General features: G+C 43.9%; 2 protein-coding genes across 3 annotated transcripts in view; both read right to left on the bottom strand.

The window, feature by feature from the left end:
* Nucleotides 1-806: 806 nt before the first annotated feature.
* On the bottom strand, nucleotides 807-4,123 carry LOC138358068 (uncharacterized). Its single transcript, XM_069315538.1, has 3 exons — nucleotides 3,124-4,123; nucleotides 1,133-1,386; nucleotides 807-863 (listed from the first exon to the last, which is right to left on the bottom strand). The coding sequence occupies exons 1-3, from the start codon at nucleotides 4,067-4,069 to the stop codon at nucleotides 807-809; spliced, it is 1,257 nt and encodes a 418-aa protein (XP_069171639.1). The 5' UTR covers nucleotides 4,070-4,123.
* A 15,242-nt stretch (nucleotides 4,124-19,365) lies between these two features.
* Nucleotides 19,366-24,024, bottom strand: part of LOC123753737 (F-box/WD repeat-containing protein 7-like) — a 39,760-nt gene continuing 35,101 nt past the window's right edge. For both annotated transcript variants that reach the window (XM_069315160.1, XM_069315161.1), the window contains exons 8-11: nucleotides 23,487-23,668; nucleotides 21,664-21,889; nucleotides 21,288-21,498; nucleotides 19,366-20,829 (exon numbers count right to left, since the gene is read on the bottom strand). In XM_069315160.1, coding sequence (XP_069171261.1) covers nucleotides 20,555-20,829; nucleotides 21,288-21,498; nucleotides 21,664-21,889; nucleotides 23,487-23,668 — 894 coding nt within the window. In that variant the 3' untranslated portion in view covers nucleotides 19,366-20,554. The remainder of the gene's footprint in view (nucleotides 20,830-21,287; nucleotides 21,499-21,663; nucleotides 21,890-23,486; nucleotides 23,669-24,024) is intronic.

Raw genomic sequence — 24,024 nt, 5'->3', positions numbered from 1 at the left:
CTCCTGCCTGGCAAGTCCGGCCCCTCCTGCAGGGTGCAGTGTTGTGTTCACTGGTGTTAGTGATCAGGGGTTTATAATAATGGCATCACCTCAGGGATGATAGGTCGCGATTGACATATGAATGAATCAACCTGGAGGTGGTTGCCGGCCCAAGGACACCACCTGTACAGTCTACGAGAAACTTGATAAACAGCGCGGAAACATTGTAATGCTTGTGCCTGAATGGAATAATGTAATAAGCAATATATAGGCGGGCTGGGGAGGCGGCGGTCGGCCATCACACCAGTGCAACGCTACATATCAACCCGTCCTCTTAAAAATAACGTCACTTTTGACTCGTATGCGCGCTATGGCCAAATTTGGACGTAATTTGAAATGAAATCGAGTCACAAAAGTAACGTACTGTTCCGTTTTCTGTTTGAGTCGTCCGGCTTACTCGGCAAGCTTAGAAGAGGATTCTTTCCATTGACGTTTTACATACCGTTTTGAAACTTTATGACAATTTCCTGCCCACCTAACCTATCAGAGGACCCTTAACTTACTGTTGTTGAAAAAAAACAATCCCAAATTTATATTCATTTTTTTTTCATTTTCAAATTACGTCCATATTCGGCCATACTGGCAAACGGCCAAAAGCGATGTTCTTTTTAAGAGGACAGGTTGTAATACCTGATACAAAATAATAACTACCTACAGATAATGGCTTATGCATTATGTAATTTATATTATGCATGTTTAAGACTAAGTTACTCAAGACCACGTCACGTCGCAAAATTATGGAAAATATTGAATGTCCAAAGAAATATTCAGAGAATCATCTGTTGGTGACGGTCGAGAAAAATAGAGAAACGAAGATATAGCCACTACGGAGAAATTTTAAGAGGGGCAAATAACAAAATACAAGCCATGGAATGTTAAAAGGTGAGTAAGTCAGAAACACGTACTCAGCACGAAGGATAGAAAGAGCTAGAGAAACAGCCGGAATACAATAAATTGAAATGTTTAATCGAAAGAGAGCACGGCTGAGCAAACTTTGTTGAAGAAAGAATGAAGAAAGTAGGAGAGTAACTGAGGGAGCGTCAAGGTGTAGACGAGAAGAGGCAGCATCAGGTAGTGCCGCTGGTGTGCTCACCTGGTTGCAATACGCTCCATTGGTGCTGAAGGTTGTGGTGATGTTATTATCCAAGTTGACAACGCCTTCTGTGCTCGGTGCTCCGTTGGTGGTGGTGGAGGAGGTGGTGGTGGTGGTGAAGGACGTAGTGAAGGAGGTGGTTGAGGTAGTGGTGAAGGTGGTGTTGGAGGAGGTGGGGAAGAGAGAGAGGCTCCACACTCCTCCCCGTCGTCGTTCTTCCAACCTTTCTTGTGCACTCTGCCAGCCACGACGCACTGCCCAGGGAGTACAAGTTAGTCACCAGCCTCACACTATGCACTCACCCCCGCCAGTATGTATCACCCTCCTGTCTCACAACACCCTGACACCCCAGAGCTGGGAGACAGTACAACTAGTCGACTTTACAGCACACACAGGCGGGTCAACCCGTCCTCCTAACACAGCGTTGCATTTTGACGTATACTTTACCTAAGGCTAAAAATCGTTGTACTAGAAAATAGTGGCGGTTCGCGAAATTTATATACTGCCTCTTTTTTTGTTTTGGATCCTTTGATAGGTTAGAAGAGGGCATTTTAGTACGACAGTTTCTTGACGTTGGGAAACCTTAGGACGAGCTGACAGCCATATCTTGGGCACTTTATTGCAAGATGAAGTTCACCCATCGTTCTCAAGCAGTGAAGGCAACATGCACAGCTCAGAGTGAATCTCAGAAATAAGTTTCAGGGAAAACAAATATTCCATTAGTAACGGAAGTATTATTAGCAATTGTCAGCCTCGTCAGGCGACGACCCAGAAGCCTGCATCACTGGTGACGACTCACAAGGTTAGCTAGAAGCAATTAAAGGTGATTACTTTGACAGGAAAGTTATGCATTGTATCGACGTTGAAGCAAAAATAAATTTGTATATAATATTAAACTAATACAAATTTAATAGCAAAGTTTAGTAAGAAAGTAAGATCTGGGCTAAGGGAGGAACTGCCATTATATATAAAACTCTATGGGCTCGTCACTGCGCATTTGACTAATTAAAAATACTCTGCATTTGTCTAAATGTTTATATGTAAAAAAAGGGAGAGAGGGTATTGGAGAGAAGAGAGGGTGGAGGAGGGAGGAGGGAAAGGAGGAAGACTTGGTAAAGAGGGAGAAGGGGGGAAGAGACTCGGACACCGCCGGATACCCCATCATGTAATCATGCAACACAACAGTTGCCACTGGACTACACTGCCCAACACCGAAGTGAAGATTAGTTTTATCATCACATATTAGTGTTGTCAGGTTTCAAGCCAATACGTTAAGACTTTCTCAATAAATTTAGTTTATTATACACCCCATACCCATCCTGTGGGCGGTAGTGGACCCCATACCCATCCTGTGGGCGGTAGTGAACCCCCATACCCATCCTGTGGGCGGTAGTGAACCCCCATACCCATCCTGTGGGCGGTAGTGAACCCCCATACCCATCCTGTGGGTGGTAGCTAGTGGACCCCATATCCATCCTGTGGGACGTAGTGGAAAGGGTTACAGAGGCCCATAATGGGCTCAGGAACTGAACCCCACAATTCATTTAGCTAAGCAAGTTAGTCTTCATAAAATAGTTACATATATAAATATATTTAAGACAATGAAGCTTTTCAAGATATTAAATTAAAGAAGGAAAGATGAAAGAAAATAAAAGATCAGAACCATAAGGTACAGTATCGGTAATTCCCTAATAGTTTGAGTATTGTGTTGTATTATAAGGGAAGTGGAGTTATATTTAACTGATTAAACTGAACAGGTAAAGAGACGTTTGAGCTAGTCAGCACCTCGTGCACTGCTGTCACGCTGGTAGTGACGAGAGACTTAGTAACATGGAGAGTGGATGCTGCCTGGGAAACATTGAGAGATCTGAGAGCCCACTTGTTTGAGCTTGTGGGCATGTGAATATTCGACGAGCAACAGGTAGGTGTAAGAGAGAGCCGTAGGAAGAAAGAGTGGTGTGAGCTGCGCTGGGCTCTGGGCGTAATCTTACCTTGATCACCTGCCTCATACAGCTCCAGGGGAGGCTGGGGCACGGCCAGGAACTGTTCCTTGGTCATGTGCGTCCTCACCTGACCCTTGGGAGGCCTTGCGTCCTCCCCGAGGTCAAGGTCAATGTTGTCATAGCCCTCCGACGAGCTGAGGTTGACTCTGAGAGGCCAAGTGGGCCCTGGGCGGTGCGCAGTAGCGGAGTTAGCGAGGGTGACCCTGGGCGGGGGAGGAAGAGTCGCCCTCTCTTCCTGAGGGGAAGAGTCAGCCAAGTGAGGGAAGAGAGTGTAGATCTGTGAGTCTTGTGCTGCGGCGGCGGTGGTGGTGGTGAGGTTGGTGGTGGTGGTGGTGAGGTTAGTGGTGGTGAGCGGGCGGGCGGTGAAGGTGGTGGTGCTTGGTCTGTACCTGGGAGTGGTGGTGGTGGTAGGCAAGTGTGTGCTAAACTTGTTGATGGCAGGATTGTACGTGGTGTATGTGGTGATGGTGGGACTGGTGAGGGCTGGGGGGCGAGGGGTGACAAGGGAGGAGCGGGACACGCCCGTCACCACGCCAGGACGGGTGCTGGTGAAGCGGCCGGTGAAGGTGCTGCTCGTGCCATAACGAGGGAAGGAGGTAGGTGTGGTGAAGGAGTATGTTGTGGTGGAGGCACATGTAGTGAGAGAGGATACACCCGCAGGTGAGGAGGGGCTGGTGGTGGAGGGACACGTGCTGGAGGAGAGGTAAGCAGGGGCAAGTGCAGCAGCAGCCTCGGCGTTAAACGGCAAGGGCGGCAGTGTGTATCCTGACGACATACTGGCCAGTGTGTAGTCCAGGTGTTGGAGCGGCGTGGTGGTGAAGGTGGCCGAGTATGTTGGCGGAATGTTAGTGGTTGAGGTGGAGAGGTGTTGTGGTGCCGGGGTGGAGACAAGGCCCACTGTGAAAAGAGAGCCCTCAGTGGTCCGTGCGGTCATGGCAGCCTCCACGCCAGCACAGGGCAGCCTCGCGCCCGCCACACCACAGCCGCTGCTGACTTCTCACTTCCCGTAATACCTTGAAGGGAAGTGCAAAATATATTTTATATCTGATCTGTTAGCTTAATTAGTTTATTATCAGCCCCATACCCATTCTGAGGTCGATAGCCGGAAAACTACGCATATAATGTGATTAGCAACTGGACCTCAGTGTTCTTTAAGCTACACAATTAACATTGCTGGTGAGCTAGTTACAAAGCTCTCATTTACCTAAACTATATGGTAAAGTAGCAAGGTTAGTGAGCTAGCTACAGTGTTATAGCTAACGAACATGGTCTTAAGGCAAGCAAGAAACAAACTTACAGGCAGTATGATATCTACAAAAGGCAAACCTCGAAATTTGAGTAATATGCCATCAAGAATATGATACACTATTTGTTGTAATTGATAGAGTTATGATTAAATACTTGATTTTATTCACGATCAGTTATACAGTGATGTATTCACCTAGTTGTGTTTGCGGGGGTTGAGCTTTGCTCTTTCGGCCCGCCTCTCAACTGTCAATCGACTGTTTACTAACTACTTTTTTTCCACACCACACACACACACCCTAGGAAGCAGCCCGTGACAGCTGACTAACTCCCAGGTACCTATTTACTGCTAGGTAACAGGGGCATCAGGGTGAAAGAAACTTTGCCCATTTGTTTCTGCCTCGCGCGGGGATCGAACCCGCGCCACAGAATTACGAGTCCTGCGCCCTATCCACCAGGCTACAAGGCCCCCTACGAGGTAATGTATGTAAATAGTTTTGTTAATGAAGTTCACATTACGTGATGCAGGTGGAGCCACCTCCCAGAGACACTCCAGCAGCGCCCGGGTCTGCCAGTAACCTTAGAACTCTACTGAGCGTATCACCTAACCCACAGATTTGGGCTCTTCCTGCATAATACTATGATGATGGGATACCTAATGGAGATTTAACTGTTTCAGATCGATTAAATTTTGAACTGAATCGTAAAGTACTGAACCACTCTCGGAATTAGACTGATGATGATTGATTAACTGATGAAGATTAAGCCACCCAAGAGGTGGCACGGGCATGAATAGCCCGTAATTCACCATCAAAGATGATGATTCTTGTTGTTGTTGTTTAAGATTCCCTACTTGGAACAAAAAGTTCCAAGTAGCACGGGCTATGGTGAGCCCGTTGTGGACTTACCTGGCACAGGAGCGGGGCTGTAACTTTTTCAAGATGATGATTGGTTGTTGCTGTTGTTAGAGATTCAGCTACTCGAAACTAGTTCCAAGTAGCACGGGCTATGGTGAGCCCGTAACTTACCTGGCACAGGAGCGGGGCAAGAAGCACGGGCTATGGTGAGCCCAATGATGATTGATTGATTGATTGATAAAGATTAAGCCACCCAAGAGGTGGCACGGGCATGAATAGCCCGTAAGTGGTACATTTTTTTTTTCTCAGTATTCTGAGGTTGCATTTAACCATCAGGCTGTTATTGCGGGGGAGGATACTGCTTCACAGTCTTTATGAGGGTGTCCAGCTGCTGGACACCTTTGTTGACCAGGAGAGTGGCTGTGTTGATGGCTTCAGGGTGGCCACTGCATGATTCAGGAACTCTTAAAGCTCTTCTAAGGTCATTGGTTGCTTCACATTCCAGAAGATAGTGAAGTAATGACTTTTCTGTGACAGTTTGGCAGAAGATGCACTCTCTCTGTAATGATGATTGATGATGATGATGATGATGAAGATTAAGCCACCCAAAAGGTGGCACGGGCATGAATAGCCCGTAAGTGGTGGCCCTTTTAAGCCATTACCAGTATCAAGAGCTGATACTGGAGATCTGTGGAGGTGCGAATGCACCCTGCATGACGGGAGATGTCTCCCTTGTGAATGTGTTATGAAGATGAAGCCACCCAAAAGGTGGCACGGGCATGAATAGCTCGTAAGTGGTGGCCCTTTTGAGCCATTACCAGTATCAAGAGCTGATACTGAAGATCTGTGGAGGCGCGACTGCACCCTGCGTGACGGGAGATGTTTCCCGGACCAAGTGGTGACCAGATGAATGATGATTCGCTGTGGACTGGTTATATTACCAGTTCTTCTCCTCACCTGACCGTCCTTTAGCAGGTTTGGGATGAGGTATGAACTGTTCAATTGGGAAGTGGTATTATTTGTAATTAGTGAACAAAGTAGAATTAACAGATCCATCAGCACATGAGCCGAGCTGCTGAGATTGGCCAGAACAGGGAAGAGAAGGGAACCCAGAGCGACACCGTAAGTTTAAGAGAAGTAAATCCACATGAGCCGCGATGAGGGGGTTCGAACCTACGAACGGGATGTTCCCAGCTGCGCCTTAGTCTAAGCCTAAGTTTCTAAGTCTTTCTAAGTTTCTTTCTAATCTAAGGCGCAGCTGGGAACATCCCGTGCGTAGGTTCGAACCCTCATCACGGCCCTTGTAGATTTCTTCTTTTGATATATCACGCTATTGTGATTTCTGTGTGTGTTAAGAGAAGCATTTTCCATTGAAAGACGAGTTAAGAGTCAGCACAGGCTGATGAGTTCGAAGATATCGTCAGTAGGAAGCGGGAGATGACGAAGTCCCTCAGTCGCTTTTTGACTAAAGAAAGAGAACGTCATCAGGGAAAACATTAGTATATAGAGACTCCACATTAAAACTAAGCATCTTAAAGGGAGGCTTCAGGCGCAATCTTTCGATGAAGTCTTGAGAGTGACGGAGCTGGGCTGGAGAAAAAGTACCAATATAAGAAGTGAGAGTTTTGGCAAGCCAGAAGACAACCCGATAGAGCCGCTGGAAGAAAAGATACGCCGAAGAGGAATACCAGGTTTGTGAGTTTTAGGTAGACCATAGAAATAAGGAAGAGAAGAGCAAATGACACGGAAACGTTTTACGAGATCAAAGTCAGTTTTAATTTACGATAAAAGAAGCTTTAAGGCGATCCAAAGGATTAGAAATCAGAGGAATAGAGGTACGGGAGTCAGGGAGCAAAAGTCAGCCTTCTGGAAGTAGTTCAAACAGTCAAGGACAATAGAGCTGGTGCTTTCATGGAGGCAAGAGCAAGCTTGTGTGGAGGTGGCAGACCGCAGGTGTGTGGAGGTGGCAGACCGCAGGTGTGTAGAGGTGGCAGACCGCAGGTGTGTGGAGGTGGACCACACCTCCACACACCTCCCTCACCTCCACTTAGGGACCTCGTAGCCTGGTGGATAGCGCGCAGGACTCGTAATTCTGTGGCGCAGGTTCGATTCCCGCACGAGGCAGAAACAAATGGGCAAAGTTTCTTTCACCCTGAATGCCCCTGTTACCTAGCAGTAAATAGGTACCTGGGTGTTAGTCAGCTGTCACGGGCTGCTTCCTGGGGGTGGAGGCCTGGTCGAGGACCGGGCCGCGGGGACACTAAAGCCCCGAAATCATCTCAAGATAACCCTCAAGGTGGCAGACCGCAGGTGTGTGGAGGTGGCAGACCGCAAGTGTGTGGAGGTGGCAGACCGCAGGTGTGTGGAGGTGGCAGACCGCAGGTGTGTGGAGGTGGCAGACAGCAGGTGTGTGGAGGTGGCAGACCGCAGGTGTGTGGAGGTGGCAGACCGCAAGTGTGTGGAGGTGGCAGACCGCAGGTGTGTGGAGGTGGCAGACCGCAGGTGTGTGGAGGTGGCAGACAGCAGGTGTGTGGAAGTGGCAGACAGCAGGTGTGTGGAAGTGGCAGACATCAGGTGTGTGGAAGTGGCAGACAGCAGGTGTGTGGAAGTGGCAGACAGCAGGTGTGTGGAAGTGGCAGACAGCAGGTGTGTGGAAGTGTCAGACAGCAGGTGTGTGGAGGTGGCAGACAGCAGGTGTGTGGAAGTGGCAGACACCAGGTCTGTGAAGGTGGCAGATAGCAGGTGTGTGGAAGAGGCAGACAGCAGGTGTGTGGAGGTGGCAGACGGCGAGTGTGTGGAAGTGGCAGACAGCAGGTGTGGAAGTGGCAAACATCAGGTGTGTGGAAGTGGCAGACAGCAGGTGTGTGGAGGAGGCAGACAGCAGGTGGGTGGATGTGGCAGACAGCGGGTGTGTGGAGGTGGCAGACAGCAGGTGTGTGGAGGTGGCAAACAGCAGGTCTGTGGAAGTGGCAGACAGCGGGTGTATGGATGTGGCAGACAGCAGGTGTGTGGAAGTGGCAGATAGCAGGTGTGTGGAGGAGGCAGACAGCAGGTGTGTGGATGTGGCAGACAGCAGGTGTGTGGAAGTGGCAGATAGCAGGTGTGTGGAAGTGGCAGACACCATGCGTGTGGAGGTGGCAGATAGCAGGTGTGTGGAAGTGGCAGATAGCAGGTGTGTGGAGGAGGCAGACAGCAGGTGTGTGGAAGTGGCAGACAGCAGGTGTGTGGAGGTGGCAGACAGCGGGTGTGTGAAGACGGCATACAGCGGGTGTGTGGAGGTGGCAGACAGCGGGTGTGTGAAGACGGCATACAGCGGGTGTGTGGAAGTGGCAGACAGCAGGTGTGTGGAAGTGGCAGACAGCAGGTGTGTGGAGGTGGCAGACAGCGGGTGTGTGAAGACGGCAGACAGCGGGTGTGTGAAGACGGCATACAGCGGGTGTGTGGAAGTGGCAGACAGCAGGTGTGTGGAGGTGGTAGACAGCGGGTGTGTGAAGACGGCATACAGCGGGTGTGTGGTGGCAGACAGCAGGTGTGGAGGTGGCAGACAGCAGGTGTGGAGCACTCACACATGACGAGCAACACCGGCAGGAGTGGAACTCATCAACACAGCGCATCACATAATGAACTTAAAATATATTTCTTCCAAAACACAAGAAAATAAATAAACTGATTCATCCTTGTCTGCTTCTCCGGTAGTTTAAAATATTTTCCAAAATATTTGTAATATGTTATAAGACTGGGATTCGTATGCACCGTAAGACTCAGCAAGTCTAAAGTTTCCGCGGGTTCCGTGCCCACTGTAACAGCTCCGGCGATGAAGGCGCTCTGGTAATAACATTGATGAAAGTTAAGACAACATATCACCCGCCTTGAAAAGGTAATATAGTAATAGTTTGTGAGTGCTGAAAGCGAAGGCCATATTACCTGAGCGTTGAGGTGTAAGGATGAGGAGGAGGTTGTGGTAGCCAGGGATCACTGTGGTAGACTGACTCCTGCCCTCGCCCAACCCTACCTTCCCTCCCTCCCTCCCTCACTTCCCCTTCCCGCTGGTTTCCTCAGCCTGCCTCCTTCCCCTCCCTCGCTCCCCTCACTAGTTGAGGGTGTTGTGGAGGGTGGAGGGGGTGGCCGGCCTGCTGGTGGTAATGATGCATGCCTAACGCTACACATTACCTTCCCTGCCCCACTACTCCCACACACCCGCTCCTCCAGATATGACTTATCAGCAAGAAGGTGGTTGACCCGAGGTTGGGGGCGTGGGCGTGGTCACTCACCCGCCCCACCCACACTCGCGTCTAATTGGTGGGTTGTTAGGGCTGGTGGGGTGGGATCATGGGTGGGGAGGTGGGTGGGAAGGAGGTGGCGTGTCATTAAGCGGGCGCCAGCTCGTTATCCCCGGCCTGCCCACCTTATGGTCCCACCCTGACCTCTTTCCTCTCTGATGAGACCCTCTCGCGCATTTTAGAGGCCGCACAGCGGAGTCCGGCGCCGCCAATATTTATATCCGCTAAAGGTGTGTGTATTGCGGGGATGGGCGTGGTCCAGCCGCCTTGATAACTAGACTCTATTTGGTGGTGTTATTGCGAGGCTTGTGTAGTGGTCCTTGTCTCTCCCTGCCACTACCTCAAGCCATACACCAGCCCGTGTGCTCCAGTTAGTGCTCCACCTTGCTGTAGGGGTCATGTTCTCTCCCACTATTGTTATCCTCATCTACTATAATGTTAACTAGAGTGCTGTAAATAGATTAAATTTCAATTTCTGTCCTTATTATGCCCCCCCCCCCCCATACCCATCCCATGATTCCATGGGCGGTGGTGTAAAGGGTTACAGAGGCACATAATGTGTTCAGGAACTGGACCCCAGAGTTCGTTTAGCTAAGCCAGTGACAATCTTTTGAAGCTAGTTACACAATTATTGATTATATATATATAAAGATAAAGAAATAAAGAAAAATCCAAAATATTTCTTCTCATATGCGAAATCAAAAGCAAAAACCACTGCCAGTATTGGACCTATTCGTACAAGTGAAGGTTCATACACGGAGGATGACAAAGAAATTAGTGAAATCCTAAAAAAGCAGTATGAGGACATGTTTAGCACTCCAATAAACAACATGAAGGTGGAAGATCCAGACAATTTCTTTATGCGGGATATTCAAACCCCTGTAAATATAACTGATATAAACACGAGCGCACTAAATTTTGAAAAAGAAATTGAAAACATGCCCATGCACTCGGCCCCAGGTCCAGACTCATGGAATTCAATATTTATAAAGAAATGCAAAGTGCCGGTAGCACAGGCACTCAGTATAGTGTGGAGGAAGAGCTTGGACACGGGGGGGATACCAGATGCACTTAAAGTAGCAGACATAGCCCCTCTACACAAGGGAGGGAGCAAAGCATTGGCAAAAAATTATAGACCAGTTGCACTAACATCGCACATCATAAAAGTATTTGAGAGAGTGATTAGGAGTCAGGTCACCAATTTCATGGAGACCAATGACCTTCACAACCCAGGCCAACATGGATTTCGAGCGGGAAGATCGTGCCTCTCACAGCTACTTGAGCACTACGACAAAGTCACTGAGGCATTAGAAGAGAAACAGAATGCTGATGTGATATACACGGACTTCGCAAAGGCTTTCGATAAATGTGACCATGGCGTGATAGCACACAAAATGAAGTCAATAGGAATAACCGGTAAAGTAGGACGCTGGATACTCAGTTTTCTGTCAAACAGGACTCAGCGAGTAACTGTCAACCATATAAAATCTAGTCCAAGTGCAGTGAAAAGCTCTGTACCTCAGGGTACAGTCCTTGCACCGCTGCTTTTCCTTATTCTCATATCAGATATAGACAAAAATACAAGTCACAGCCTCGTATCATCCTTTGCAGATGACACAAAAATCAGTATGAAAATTTCCTCGGCTGAGGACATTGAAAAACTTCAAGCTGATATTAATAAAGTTTTCGACTGGGCATCAGAAAATAACATGATGTTTAACAGTGATAAATTCCAGGTACTCAGGTACGGTAAAAATGAGGACCTTAAACATAATACAGAGTACAAAACACAATCAAATGTACCCATAGTAGGAAAACAGCATGTAAAGGATTTGGGAATAATAATGTCTGACGACCTAACGTTTAAGGAGCATAACCAAGCAAATATTGCGACAGCCAGAAAAATGATAGGATGGATTACGAGAACTTTCAAATCCAGGGATCCCATCACAATGGTTGTACTCTTCAAGTCACTTGTGTTGTCCCGTCTTGAGTACTGCTCAGTACTCACTTCCCCCTTCAGAGCAGGAGAGATTGCTGAAATGGAGGGAATACAGAGAACATATACGGCACGCATAGACGCAATAAAGCACCTAAATTATTGGGATCGTCTCAAAGCCCTCCAAATGTACTCACTAGAAAGAAGACGAGAGAGATATCAAATAATATACACCTGGAAGATACTGGAGGGCCAAGTACCAAATCTACACAGTAAAATAACAACGTATTGGAGTAAACGATAGGGAAGAAAATGTAGAATAGAACCAGTGAAGAGCAGAGGTGCCATAGGCACAATCAGAGAACACTGTATAAACATCAGAGGTCCGCGGTTGTTCAACGTCCTCCCAGCAAGCATAAGAAATATTGCCGGAACAACCGTGGACATTTTCAAGAGGAAACTAGATTTATTCCTCCAAGGAGTGCCGGACCAACCGGGCTGTGGTGGGTATGTGGGCCTGCGGGCCGCTGCAAGCAACAGCCTGGTGGACCAAACTCTCACAAGTCAAGCCTGGCCTCGGGCCGGGCTTGGGGAGTAGAAGAACTCCCAGAACCCCATCAACCAGGTATATATATATATATATATATATATATATATATATATATATATATATATATATATATATATATATATATATATATATATATATATGTCGTACCTAGTAGCCAGAACTCACTTCTCTGCCTACTATGCAACGCCCAATTTGCCTAATAAGCCAAGTTTTCCTGAATTAATATATTTTCTCTAATTTTTTTCTTATGAAATGATAAAGCTACCCATTTCATTATGTATGAGGTCAATTTTTTTTTATTGGAGTTAAAATTAACGTAGATATATGACCGAACTTAACCAACCCTACCTAACCTAACCTAACCTATCTTTATAGGTTAGGTTAGGTTAGGTAGCCGAAAAAGTTAGGTTAGGTTAGGTTAGGTAGGTTAGGTAGTCGAAAAACAATTAATTCACGAAAACTTGGCTTATTAGGCAAATCGGGCCTTGCATAGTAGGCCGATAAGTGAGTTCTGGCTACTAGGTACGACATATATATATATATATATATATATATATATATATATATATATATATATATATATATATATATATATATATATATATATATATATATGTCGTACCTAGTAGCCAGAACGCACTTCTCAGTCTATTATGCAAGGCCCGATTTGCCTAATAAGCCACGTTTTCATGAATTAATGTTTTTTCGACTACCTAACCTACCTAACCTGACCTAACTTTTTCTGCTACCTAACCGAACCTAACTTATAAAGATAGGTTTGGTTAGGTTAGGAAGGGTTGGTTAGGTTTCGTCATATATCAACGTTAATTTAAACTCCAATGAAAAAAATTTACCTCATACATAATGAAATGGGTAGATTTATCATTTCATAAGAAAAAAATTAGAGAAAATATATTAATTCAGGAAAACTTGGCTTATTAGGCAAATCGGGCCTTGCATAGTAGGCCGATAAGTGCGTTCTGGCTACTAGGTACGACATATATATATATATATATATATATATATATATATATATATATATATATATATATATATATATATATATATATATATATATATATATATATATAATGTTCCTTAATGGAGGCCTGTTACTTATAGGCTGCATTAAGGAACATATAATCTCTTCCAACAACTAGACCATCACCAGAGAAGTCTTAACAAACAACACAGAAATCATCGATAGATACAGCGATAGCAGGCGGCTTGATATCTGCGAGGCACTACACATCAAATAGTCAACACCAGCAATCAACAGCCAATTAATGCACAACTATATTCTACCCACTTCAAGACTCCGTACCAATATAGAAGCATCAAGAGGAAGTATGGGCCAATAGGCCCTTTGCAGTTACTTCCATTCTTCCCCTCTCATTTATCCAATTAATACCCATTGCACCGTGTTCTGTCTTGTGTTGGTCAAAGTTTGTTCACCTCATCCAAAACTGTTGTAACATATCACCTCACCCAAATGCGAGTATATAAGACAAGCTGTTCAATGTTAGGATTAAGTAGAACTCTGTTTAGTGTTTTCAGGTTACAGTTGTGTGTGTGTTAAACTAAAGTCTTTGAAAATGTAATAAGTTATTACGAAACGCGTTCAAGCGTCGCGTCAGACTAGAAATAAAAAGGAATTTTGGAGAATTGATTTTTCAATTACCATCGACAGAAAAAAAGAAACATAAGAAATATTGAGAAAATTCGTGTTAGAATTATTAATCTTACGTTTTCGGTCATATTTAACATATATATATATATATATATATATATATATATATATATATATATATGTCGTACCTAGTAGCCAGAATGCACTTCTCAGCCAACTATGCAAGGCCCAATTTGCCTAATAAGCCGAGTTTTCATGAATTAATTGTTTTTCGACTACCTAACCTACCTAACTTTTTCGGGTACCTAACCTAACCTAACCTATAAAGATAGGTTAGGTTAGGTTAGGTAGGGTTGGTTAGGTTCGGTCATATATCTACGTTAAAATTAACTCCAATAAAAAAAAATTGACCTCAAACATAATGAAATGGGTAGCTTTATCATTTCATAAGAAAAAAATTAGAGAAAATATATTAATTCAGGAAAACTTGGCTTATTAGGCAAATCAGGCCTTGCATAGTAGGCTGAGAAGTGCGTTCTGGCTACTAGGTACGACATATATATATATATATATATATATATATATATATATATATATATATATATATATGTCGTACCTAGTAGCCAGAACTCACTTCTCAGCCTACTATGCAAGGCCCGATTTGCCTAATAGGCCAAGTTTTCATGAATTAATGTTTTTTCGTCTACCTAACCTACCTAACCTAACCTAACCTAGCTTTTTTTGGCTACCTAACCTAACCTTACCTATATATATAGGTTAGGTTAGGTTAGGTAGGGTTGGTTAGGTTCGGTCGTATATCTACGTTAATTTTAACTCCAATAAAAAAAATTGACCTCATACATAGTGAAAAGGGTAGCTTTATCATTTCATAAGAAAAAAATTATAGTAAATATATTAATTCAGGAAAACTTGGCTTATTAGGCAAATCGGGCCTTGAATAGTAGGCTGAGAAGTGAGTTCTGGCTACAAGGTACGACATATATATATATATATATATATATATATATATATATATATATATATATATATATATATATATATATATATATATATATATATATATATATAATCATTTACACAAATACATATACACATCGATAATCTTTTGTATCTCAAGTGATTCAACAAGAGGCTCACAACAGTCACTATACAAGGCACTTTACATCTATGGTGAGTCACACAGTTACTAGTCTTGCTCCACACCCACCCAACTGGGCGGCAGCTTTACAGTCATGTGCTCCACACCCACTCAACTGGGCGGCAGCTTTACAGTCATGTGCAGGCTACACCTACAGTAAGCAAACTTTGGATACTTTGCTAATATTCCTGGCAGTACATTATTATGAATGAAGGACTTACACATTTCTTGAACTTCATTGATGGTGTTATCTCTGAATTCCACGATTTTTTCACATTCCATTATATAATGACGCAAAGTATGCGAATAGTTCTGCTGACAGAGTTTACATTTAGTCTAATCTACATCAGCAGATGTTACAAACTGCCAGAGGTACTTGTAGCCGAGCCTAAGCCTAGCAGTGGTAACATCTAGAAGTCTGCTAACCTTATTGGATGACTCATAGACGTGCGGTTCTTCCTGCATAATAGAATGATAGATGGAGTAACTGCATGGTGTGAATTTCATTTTGCCTCAAGTCTACGAGATACTGTTGATGTACCCAGCACTGCCCGTGTAACACAATCACATATTTTAGGCAAATTAAAACTTTTGTAACAAGTTCACAACGAAAGTTAATTTGCGTATTCCATAGAACCAAAAATATGGTGTTGTTGGTGCAGCCATTGTGTTACTAACCTTCACGCCGCCGCCTGCACAGCGGGGGTCGTCTTCATAATAAAGCAGAGTAAACATATTGCTATGCAAATGTAGCGATCTTGTCCTGTGCCACTGTAGTTGTGTGGTGACGTTACTGCATTGTTTCTAAGAGTGTAGTGTCTGAGTGTGTGGTGTAGATGAGTGTACAACATCTGAGTGTTTAGTGTCTGAGTGTGTGGTGTAGATCAGTGTACAACATCTGAGTGTTTAGTGTCTGAGTGTGTGGTGTAGATCAGTGTACAACATCTGAGTGTTTAGTGTCTGAGTGTGGTGTAGTGTGTACAGCGTCTGAGTGTGTAGTGTTACGGTATCAACACCACTTCTGGAGTGAGGAGTGGCGATTTCGACGCCATCTATGGACCTGCTCTCCAACTCCCAAGTATTAGGTGAGATGAAAACAACGCCATCTGTTGGCAGTGGGGTGGCGTCGGCGAAAGGCTCCAGCTTTATACCTCAGTTAGAAGGTGAGGTCGATGATGATGACCTCTGGTGGGTGATGTAACGATATCAACGCCATCTAGGTTGTGAAAGCAATTACAATTTCAATTCCCCGGTGGAAGGGTGTTATCTAAAGGTCACCCAGTATACTGTTTGTCTAGCTAATGACGTTTTATGTTCACAGAGGAGGAGGCGATTGTGCTGAGAAGGGCAGTTCACCTTGGACAGCCCTGAACTCTTGACTTGGTCATGTGAGAGGACAAAGTGGCTGCCGTCGGTAGTAGCAGCAGTGTGTTAGCTGCTGGATTTATGTGGTGTTGTATGGACCGATGTATCCGGGATTGGCCAGGAAGAGTTACCGGACGAGTTGTGCATCTATTGAGAAGTGCTGCTAGTGTGTTGTTAGAGACTTCTGCCAGGATGTTAGCTACCCCTGTACGTAATTGAGACCCCCCCGTCAGCTTGTGACTGAAGCCCTCTGCCAGTGTGTTTCTGGAGAGCTGATGTGGGGTATTGGGACAGTGACGATACGATGTGTGGACTGGCTCATATTGAGGAAGGTAAACTTGCTAGTGATTACCATTAAGCGTGGACGATGTGTACCTGGAGGTAGTGGATTTGCTGGGACTTGATGAACACTGCTGACTACTGTCCCGAGTGAAAGCGACAGTGTAAATATGTTTAGTAATACTTGGATAAAATATATTGAAGGTGATAATATATTAGTGGAAGTGTAATAGAGTATTGTTTATCTCCCCACCCTTATTCCTTGCATTGTTACTGGCTACCGCCAATTCTTAAACTTACCATCGACTTTGGGTAGGATAAGGAAGTGGGGGATATGACCGGATATGACCGCTAACAGAAAAGAACCTGATTACTGGCCCAAGCTGGCCGTAACGTGTAGTGTCGCATGTAGTGTGTGTGGTGTCTGCCTATTTCTTTCTTGTTCGTAAAAATCAAAGACTTAATTTGACTGCATTAACTTTTTTTTTTTTTAATTTGTTCGCAGTCTTGGAACACCTCTGATCTGTGCTTTCTCTAGTTTGGTTCCCTGATGTATTGTTCCCTAACTGGGTAGTTTAGTCTCTCCAAGGAAGGCTATGTACACTACATGTTCTTCCTTCATTATTTAGGTAAATTTATTTTATTTACATATTCTCTGAATTCCCCAATCGTTTCAACTATCTGTAGGTTTGTAGATAAGAGTAATAACTTGGTTCACGTTCTCTCTTGATTCAAAGTACCTCCAGCTCCTGAATCTGTTTCCTTGATGTCGTCTATGTAAATTCTATTGGTCAATGAATTTCTGATGTTCCCAACACGCATTAGTCTTAATTGCAAGGCTATTTAATGACTATTCAATTTTCGTTGTTGGCTAGAACCTTATTTTACCTGTAGAACGTTTTGAGTTCTACTTGTCTTGCGAGCGATAGTTTATTGTGCACCCCATGCTCATCCTTGTAAGAAAGTTTGTGCACCCCTACTCACCCTGTGAGCGACAATTTATTGTGCACCCAATACTCATCCTGTGAGCAATAGTTTATTCTGCATCCCATACTCGTCCTATGAGCGGTAGTTTATTGTGCACCCTATATTCTTGAATTTATCAGTCACTAACACGAGTGGCTTAGACGAAGACAGAAAGCCGGCGGCTTGTTGAAGACCCCCCCCCCTCTTTATATTGATCTTTTCCAGCTGTACTTTAACTGTTTTGGCACGGTTCCATGGATTTATAACCCTGTGGGTGAAAAAGCATCTGTTCTCGGTCCCATATTGTGAATTGAACTTTAAATCGTTGCTCTGTTACATCTGAACTTTTGAAGTAATTTTTCAGATGAACATCTAACAAATTGTTCAATATTTAAAGTTAATAAGAGATCTGCCGTCAAGCCTGCTCTGCCCTGTGGCCCTCAACCGGGAGTTGACTTGGCTCTGGAACAATTTGTGTTACCTGGTGTTATAGCTCTTTTGGAGAAGGTGTGTTCTTCTGAAGATGTACTCTCAATGTTTGGATACAGTAATCCAAGTGGGGGCGCACCAGTTATACAAATGAATCACTACCTCCTTTTCCTTAAAGTCAAACATCCTGTAAGCAGGAGTTTATTGTGCACCTGATACTCATACTGTGAGCGGGTGCTCAAAAAACTTTCCATCAAAGAAGTAAATTAAAGATCAGACTGATCTTCCATCAGTCTGACTCGGGGGGAGGGGCCTGGTCGCCCACCCCACGAGCCTGGGTAAGACAGGTCAGTTCAGTTTCCATACAGCATCAATTTTAAGTTTGGGGCCCGAAACCAAGCATACCCACCCTCCACCTACCATGGCAGCCAGGCACGGGCCAGTGCAGGAAGGGGTGTGTCGTCCCCAGCAGTGCTCCCACTTTTTAACAGGGAAGTCCTACTGCTTCGTCCATTCTCCCACACTGGTGCAAAAACTCCATTCTCCCGAGCCTGGACACCCAACCATCCACTCACGGGTGGCCCCTCCAGCAGGTGGTCCGGTGACGCGCAAGGACCCTACGGTGGTGTCCTTTTGTACGTACAACCCCCAAAGAGGGGTAGGAGATGGGGTGAAGGCAACCCTCACCAGTCCCAGGGAGGTGTACGTGAGCCCCTTATCACAAGATGGTGGGGAGACAGAATGGAAAACCATCTATGGGATGAAATATCAAGAGCATCTAGGTCAAACAGTGTGTCATGGGTGACTTTAATTTTAGTGGAATAAACTGGCTTAACAGAACGGGGAATAATGAAGCAGAAGATTTTCTAAAATTGATGATTGCTTCCTTATGCAACACATTAAGGAGCTAACGTGAAAATATTTTAGTGTTAACTAACAGGGAAATGCAAATTAATGATATTGAAATGGGGAGTGAGCTAGAGAACAGTGATCACAAAGAAATCAGATTTAGCATTGAATGGAATAGATTTGTAGGAGAAAATTGTTATTGCCAGATTGATAAGTGCATTGTGATCGTGAACAGCAATGAGAAACGACAAGGCACACCAAGTTGTAATGACATTCTGCACAGTACCGAGGCAAACCCCACTAGCAGCTGTAATGGCATGTTGAACAGCAACGACACCAAACTGCAATACCACTTGTAAGCCACACTTACCTAACATGTTTTCTCAATGGTCTTCACGGTCTTTTCACAATAAAAACTATGTGAACACTAACAAAATATGAACCTAAGACTAGAGCTTTAAATAACCTTTATAATTAAAAAACATAAGTGCCCTTCAGAAAATATTTAGGATTACTGTAATAGATAATTGCAACATTGCTTATCATAAAGCAATTCTGGAATAAACGGCTCGAGACATTCCCAGCAAACAAAACGTGCACACCACAACACACTTTTTTGTTTTCACAGCTTTCCAAGTCAAGAAAATTATAAACCACTGTAAAGGGCTTTGTTATGGTCTATGATATTTTATTATCAAAAAATCTCTCACATTACACCTAGAAAAACTTAGCTAAGAACAAAATCAAGAGAATACACAAATTGTAATTCCGTAAATGTCATTGCTATATCATACAAATTATGCCAACACAGACTAATCATCACTTAATGGAAATAATTTATAGTTCCATGACTATTATAAACAAGTTAATGATGTGAGAGTTTTATTCTGAAAGCTAGTTAGCTGGTCTAAATCTGACCAGAGGGACAACAAAGGACCCAAAACATTAACCAGCTTCTAATTGTTACCCGTACAATTCCTCTCACCATCTCCCTCCCACAATCCACAAAAGAACAAGTAAAAAATATACATAAATGAGTTAACCTTCTTACATCAGGTTTCCTCAAGATATAACTCATTTTTGGCAATTCTTTTACTTAGTATCATCCCTATGCTTTTATGAAACTCCAACACATACTAAAGCCACTTTTTACTGACTTGCTAAAAATATTGCAATTCCTTCATTAGTTGGTATTTTACCATCATTTACCCCCGACCACCTCAGATACCCATACAATGAGCAATATACCACAGTCAGCAAGTGGAACTGGACATTATTAGTGCCACACCCATTATCATTCTCAACACCACATCCAAACACGTGCATTTACTCTCCTCACCAGATCTCTTTTGCCCATATTCTCCCAATTACCTAATTTTCAACAAACAAATTTCAATCCCCTGTTTATGAAAATTATGAAATATTTATATTTTGATAGAGTACATGTGTTCTGGTGAGTTCTTCCAACGCTTTTCTTAGGAAATGCAGTATGCTATACTGCAAACATGGCATAATAAAAAAACACAGTTCAATGAAGTGCTAAACTGGGGCACTGACAAACTAACCAGTTAGTTTACTTGACAAGTTTTACAAATACAGAAAATGACAGTGAAAAATTTACAGTCTGCCAAGTGGAGGAGTGTAGCAGATGGCAATGGCGGTGAGTGTCAGATGATCGTGTGTGTACAATATTAGCACCAGAAAAATGTTAGTCATCACAAACACTGTCCAACTGACACGTCATAGAAACTAATCAAGAGGTTACATGGCAGCACAGTTAAAATAACATCACTTTGAACTTTGTAAGTATACATGGAGAGGACACCATTTAATACTAATGTCCACATGTATCACTTGAGGTTCTCATAAACATCGAAGTCCAACACGAGTAACTTAGTCTCTTCTGTCCCATTCCTGCTGCCAACAGCACATACTAATTTTGTATCTGATGCACGTATTCGCCACACCACTCCCCCTGATCCCCCAGATTCTAAAGCCACTAAGTTTCTGAGGAATTCCCCAGTACGCACATCCCATAACTTGACAGTTCCATCATCTGAAGAGGTTACAACAAATTTGTTGTTAAACTGAAGACATGTCACTGCTGAACGATGCTTGTTAGGACCTGAAAAAAAAATTATTTTGAAAATCTAATTTTATTATAGCAGCAAAAATATATATTTTCATACTCATTATTATAATCCAATTGATGACTTTCATAGGATGGAGAGGCATAATCTCAGAGAAAACTTAAGATTGGGAATAAACATTATTGATATCGTACAAGATATCAATAATATCATAGCCATCGCAGCTGAACAAGTTTTCAAGCCAATTCAATGAGACTTTTTTTATGAGCTTTCAAAGAAATGAGAGAAAAATACCGGTAGTTATTAATATTGCTAAATTTCAATAACCAATAATTTTCTTGCTGACACTAAAGTATTTTTAAGTTTAAATTAATACGATGTATTTGTGAAATGTAACACCTGCTATGAAAATAATCGTAAAGAAAAACAAACATGAGGTACAATATTTTAATTAGAACTTCATAAATATGTGGGACGTATTGCCCCCACTCACCTGAGAGCGTTTGTAGACACTGTCCAGTAACAATGTCCCAAACCTTAACAGTGGAATCAGCATTTCCAGATATGAGTATGTTGTTCTTGAGTTCCATACCCGACGTAAGACTCTGGTGGCCCATCAACGTGTGGCGGCACTGACCTGTCTCAACGTCCCAAACCCTGATGCTCGTGTCAAGAGACCCACTCACAACATGGATACCATCAAACTTTTGGATTAGACAAAATTATGGGCTGAAATTTAAGTTACCATCTCTTACTAAAGAGGTCAAAATATTCATAAAACTTTATAGTTCAAAACTTTATGAAAGCATCGCATTAAGCACAGATATTTATAGAACTTTCAAGGGAGACTTGGTAAGCCCCTGTTATACCTGCAAAGAGTAGACTCTATTGGTGTGACCCTGAAGAGTATGTAAACATTCTTCTCGATCAGCATTCCAGACTTTAACCATATAATCATAAGCCCCAGACACAACGAGGCGACCATTGTACTGCACACATCGAACGGCTGCCACATGTCCAACAAGTACATGTTCACAGGCACCTGAATTAACATCCCATACTCTGAGTGTAGCATCTCTTGATCCACTAACAACTCTGCAAAAAAAGTTAAAATTTTTGTCTAATATGTAGATTATGGCTTAATCTAAATTTTCCACAAAGGAATGGAGAAATTTAAAGCTATACAAAATTAGAATATTAATATATTCAAGCTCTTGGGCCTGCTGGTGCATCATCCTTATGTGAAACAGAGATCTGATGGTCATCTGAAAGGAGGAAGGAATGAACCGATTCAACCCCAGTAGATCAAGGATGAACTAGAGATTCGATTTGGAACAGAGAATCCTGATTTGGGAACGGAAAAATCCACCGAAGGGACGATGATGTCTCAATCAAGTCCAATTCCCCCCATTCTGAGATGACCCGGCAAAAATGGAGAAAACCCATAGCTGGAAAAACAAACCTCCTGAACAGAGGAGAGCCCAACCAACTCCTCCACAGGCTATGAGAAACAACCCGATAGATCAATGAATTGTAGGACCAGGAGGCACCAAACGAAGTGAGCTACCGCCCCATCATAGGTGGCGAAAGGGGTCGGCGCGAACCCAGAGATCCTGCCTTCCAAGCAGAGCGAGCATGGTGCCTACCAGATGGAGAACAACCAGCCAGGGTAGGCACTTGTGACCCAGCTGCTGGCTCCACAGATAGCCTACCCCCTTCCAAATGAGGGGCAAAGCCCCAGCCCTACCTAATTGCCTCAAAGACCTAGAATGGAAGCCCCAAATAAAAAGGTAGTCTGTGATTGGACTGCAAGCAGCAGCCACAGAGGACAAAGTGCGTGACACTCCTCTAGGAAGAACCAGGAAAATGGAGAGGTGGACAGCAGAGCCAGGACCCATGCAAAAGTTGAGAGACTGAGCCACTACAGCCCGTTGACACGAGGCAGGTGGAGAAGAACATAGCAACCGCCTCCCAGAGTATAGGACCATACAAGTTGAGAAGCACAGTTTACAGTGCAAAAGCAGTAACCAAAAACCCAAACCCACCAAGTGCATCAACATTCTCCAAGAGGAAGGAAGGGGAGATGCGGATGGAACCAAGGTTGAGGTGACCAACAGCTCCAATTCCAGGTACTTAAAACACCAACTTGGGTAGCTCCATGGCATGCAACTGGGCACATAATTGAGACTGAAGGAATCCTAGCAAACCGAACTTGTAAAGCGGTTGCTACCTGAAAAGTCCAGACCTCATCAGGAGGGTCTGAAAGATTAGTCACACGAGAACAAACCTCTCAAGACTCAGGGTTGAAGGTGTCATTGACCCAACAGGCAGCATGGCGGAGGCAGAAATAACGAATATTGCCACATGGCATGGATGACATACAGCCCTCAAACTCGTACAAAACGAGTTTGGGGGGAATATCATTAGGGACCACTGAATTTACCGAGTATTATCAGGACCTGAAGGAATTGACCATGTGGGACACCCAGGCACTTGGACATTACACAGAACCTAAAAGAATATGCCAGGCCGCAGGAACATTGATCCTCAAAATCTTCAACTGGGAGACAACAGGTAAGCAAGTAGATGTTTTACTCATATCTATCACACAATAACCAATAATTTCAATGAAGATCAATACTGAAGAGAAGTGGCACCTTTATGTCACTTATTAAGATGAGTGCATACATACTTGCTGCCATGTAGATGAAGGCATCGAACTGTGGAGGTGTGTCCGTACAGCGTGTGATGGCATTCTCCAGTCTCGGCGTCCCACACTCGCAGCATACGATCTGTGCTACCACTCACTATCAGGTTACCAGACATCTGCGATGACCACACACCTCCAGTGTGTCCTGTCAATGTCCTCATGCACTGCAAAAACATCATACATTAATACAGAATAATAATAAATTATAGCTACAATTCCAAATGGATACTAGAAATAAATCTGAAGCCAGCACCAGCTTGCATAATCAACAAACAACTATGGAATCACTGAATAAACTATAATATGGTTTCATACACTCTGGAGTGTGAATTCACGCTATTGTGATTTCCGTGTGTAATGAAGTAATGGCGAAGAGGTAGAACAGCCCACTGACATAGCTCGAGTGTATGGGGGAATTGCGTAAAATCCTGGTTTGTGTCTCGGAGAGACTGCAGGATTCGTTGGTAAATCAGGATGATTTCCCAGTTGCAATTCTTTTAACCATGTCGTAGCCGAGTCG

Source organism: Procambarus clarkii, chromosome 81 (genome assembly GCF_040958095.1).
Source record: "Procambarus clarkii isolate CNS0578487 chromosome 81, FALCON_Pclarkii_2.0, whole genome shotgun sequence".
Taxonomy (NCBI): Eukaryota; Metazoa; Arthropoda; class Malacostraca; order Decapoda; family Cambaridae; genus Procambarus; species Procambarus clarkii.
This window is presented reverse-complemented; position numbering and strand designations above follow the sequence as displayed.

Coding starts and splice junctions, on each gene's coding strand:
- LOC138358068 (XM_069315538.1), bottom strand. CDS start 4,069: ATGACCGCACGGACCACTGAGGGCTCTCTTTTCACAGTGGGCCTTGTC. Junction 1,387..3,123: donor GTATGAGGCAGGTGATCAAG/GTAAGATTACGC, acceptor CTCCCTGGGCAG/TGCGTCGTGGCTGGCAGAGT. Junction 864..1,132: donor ATGGAGCGTATTGCAACCAG/GTGAGCACACCA, acceptor ATTTCTCCGTAG/TGGCTATATCTTCGTTTCTC.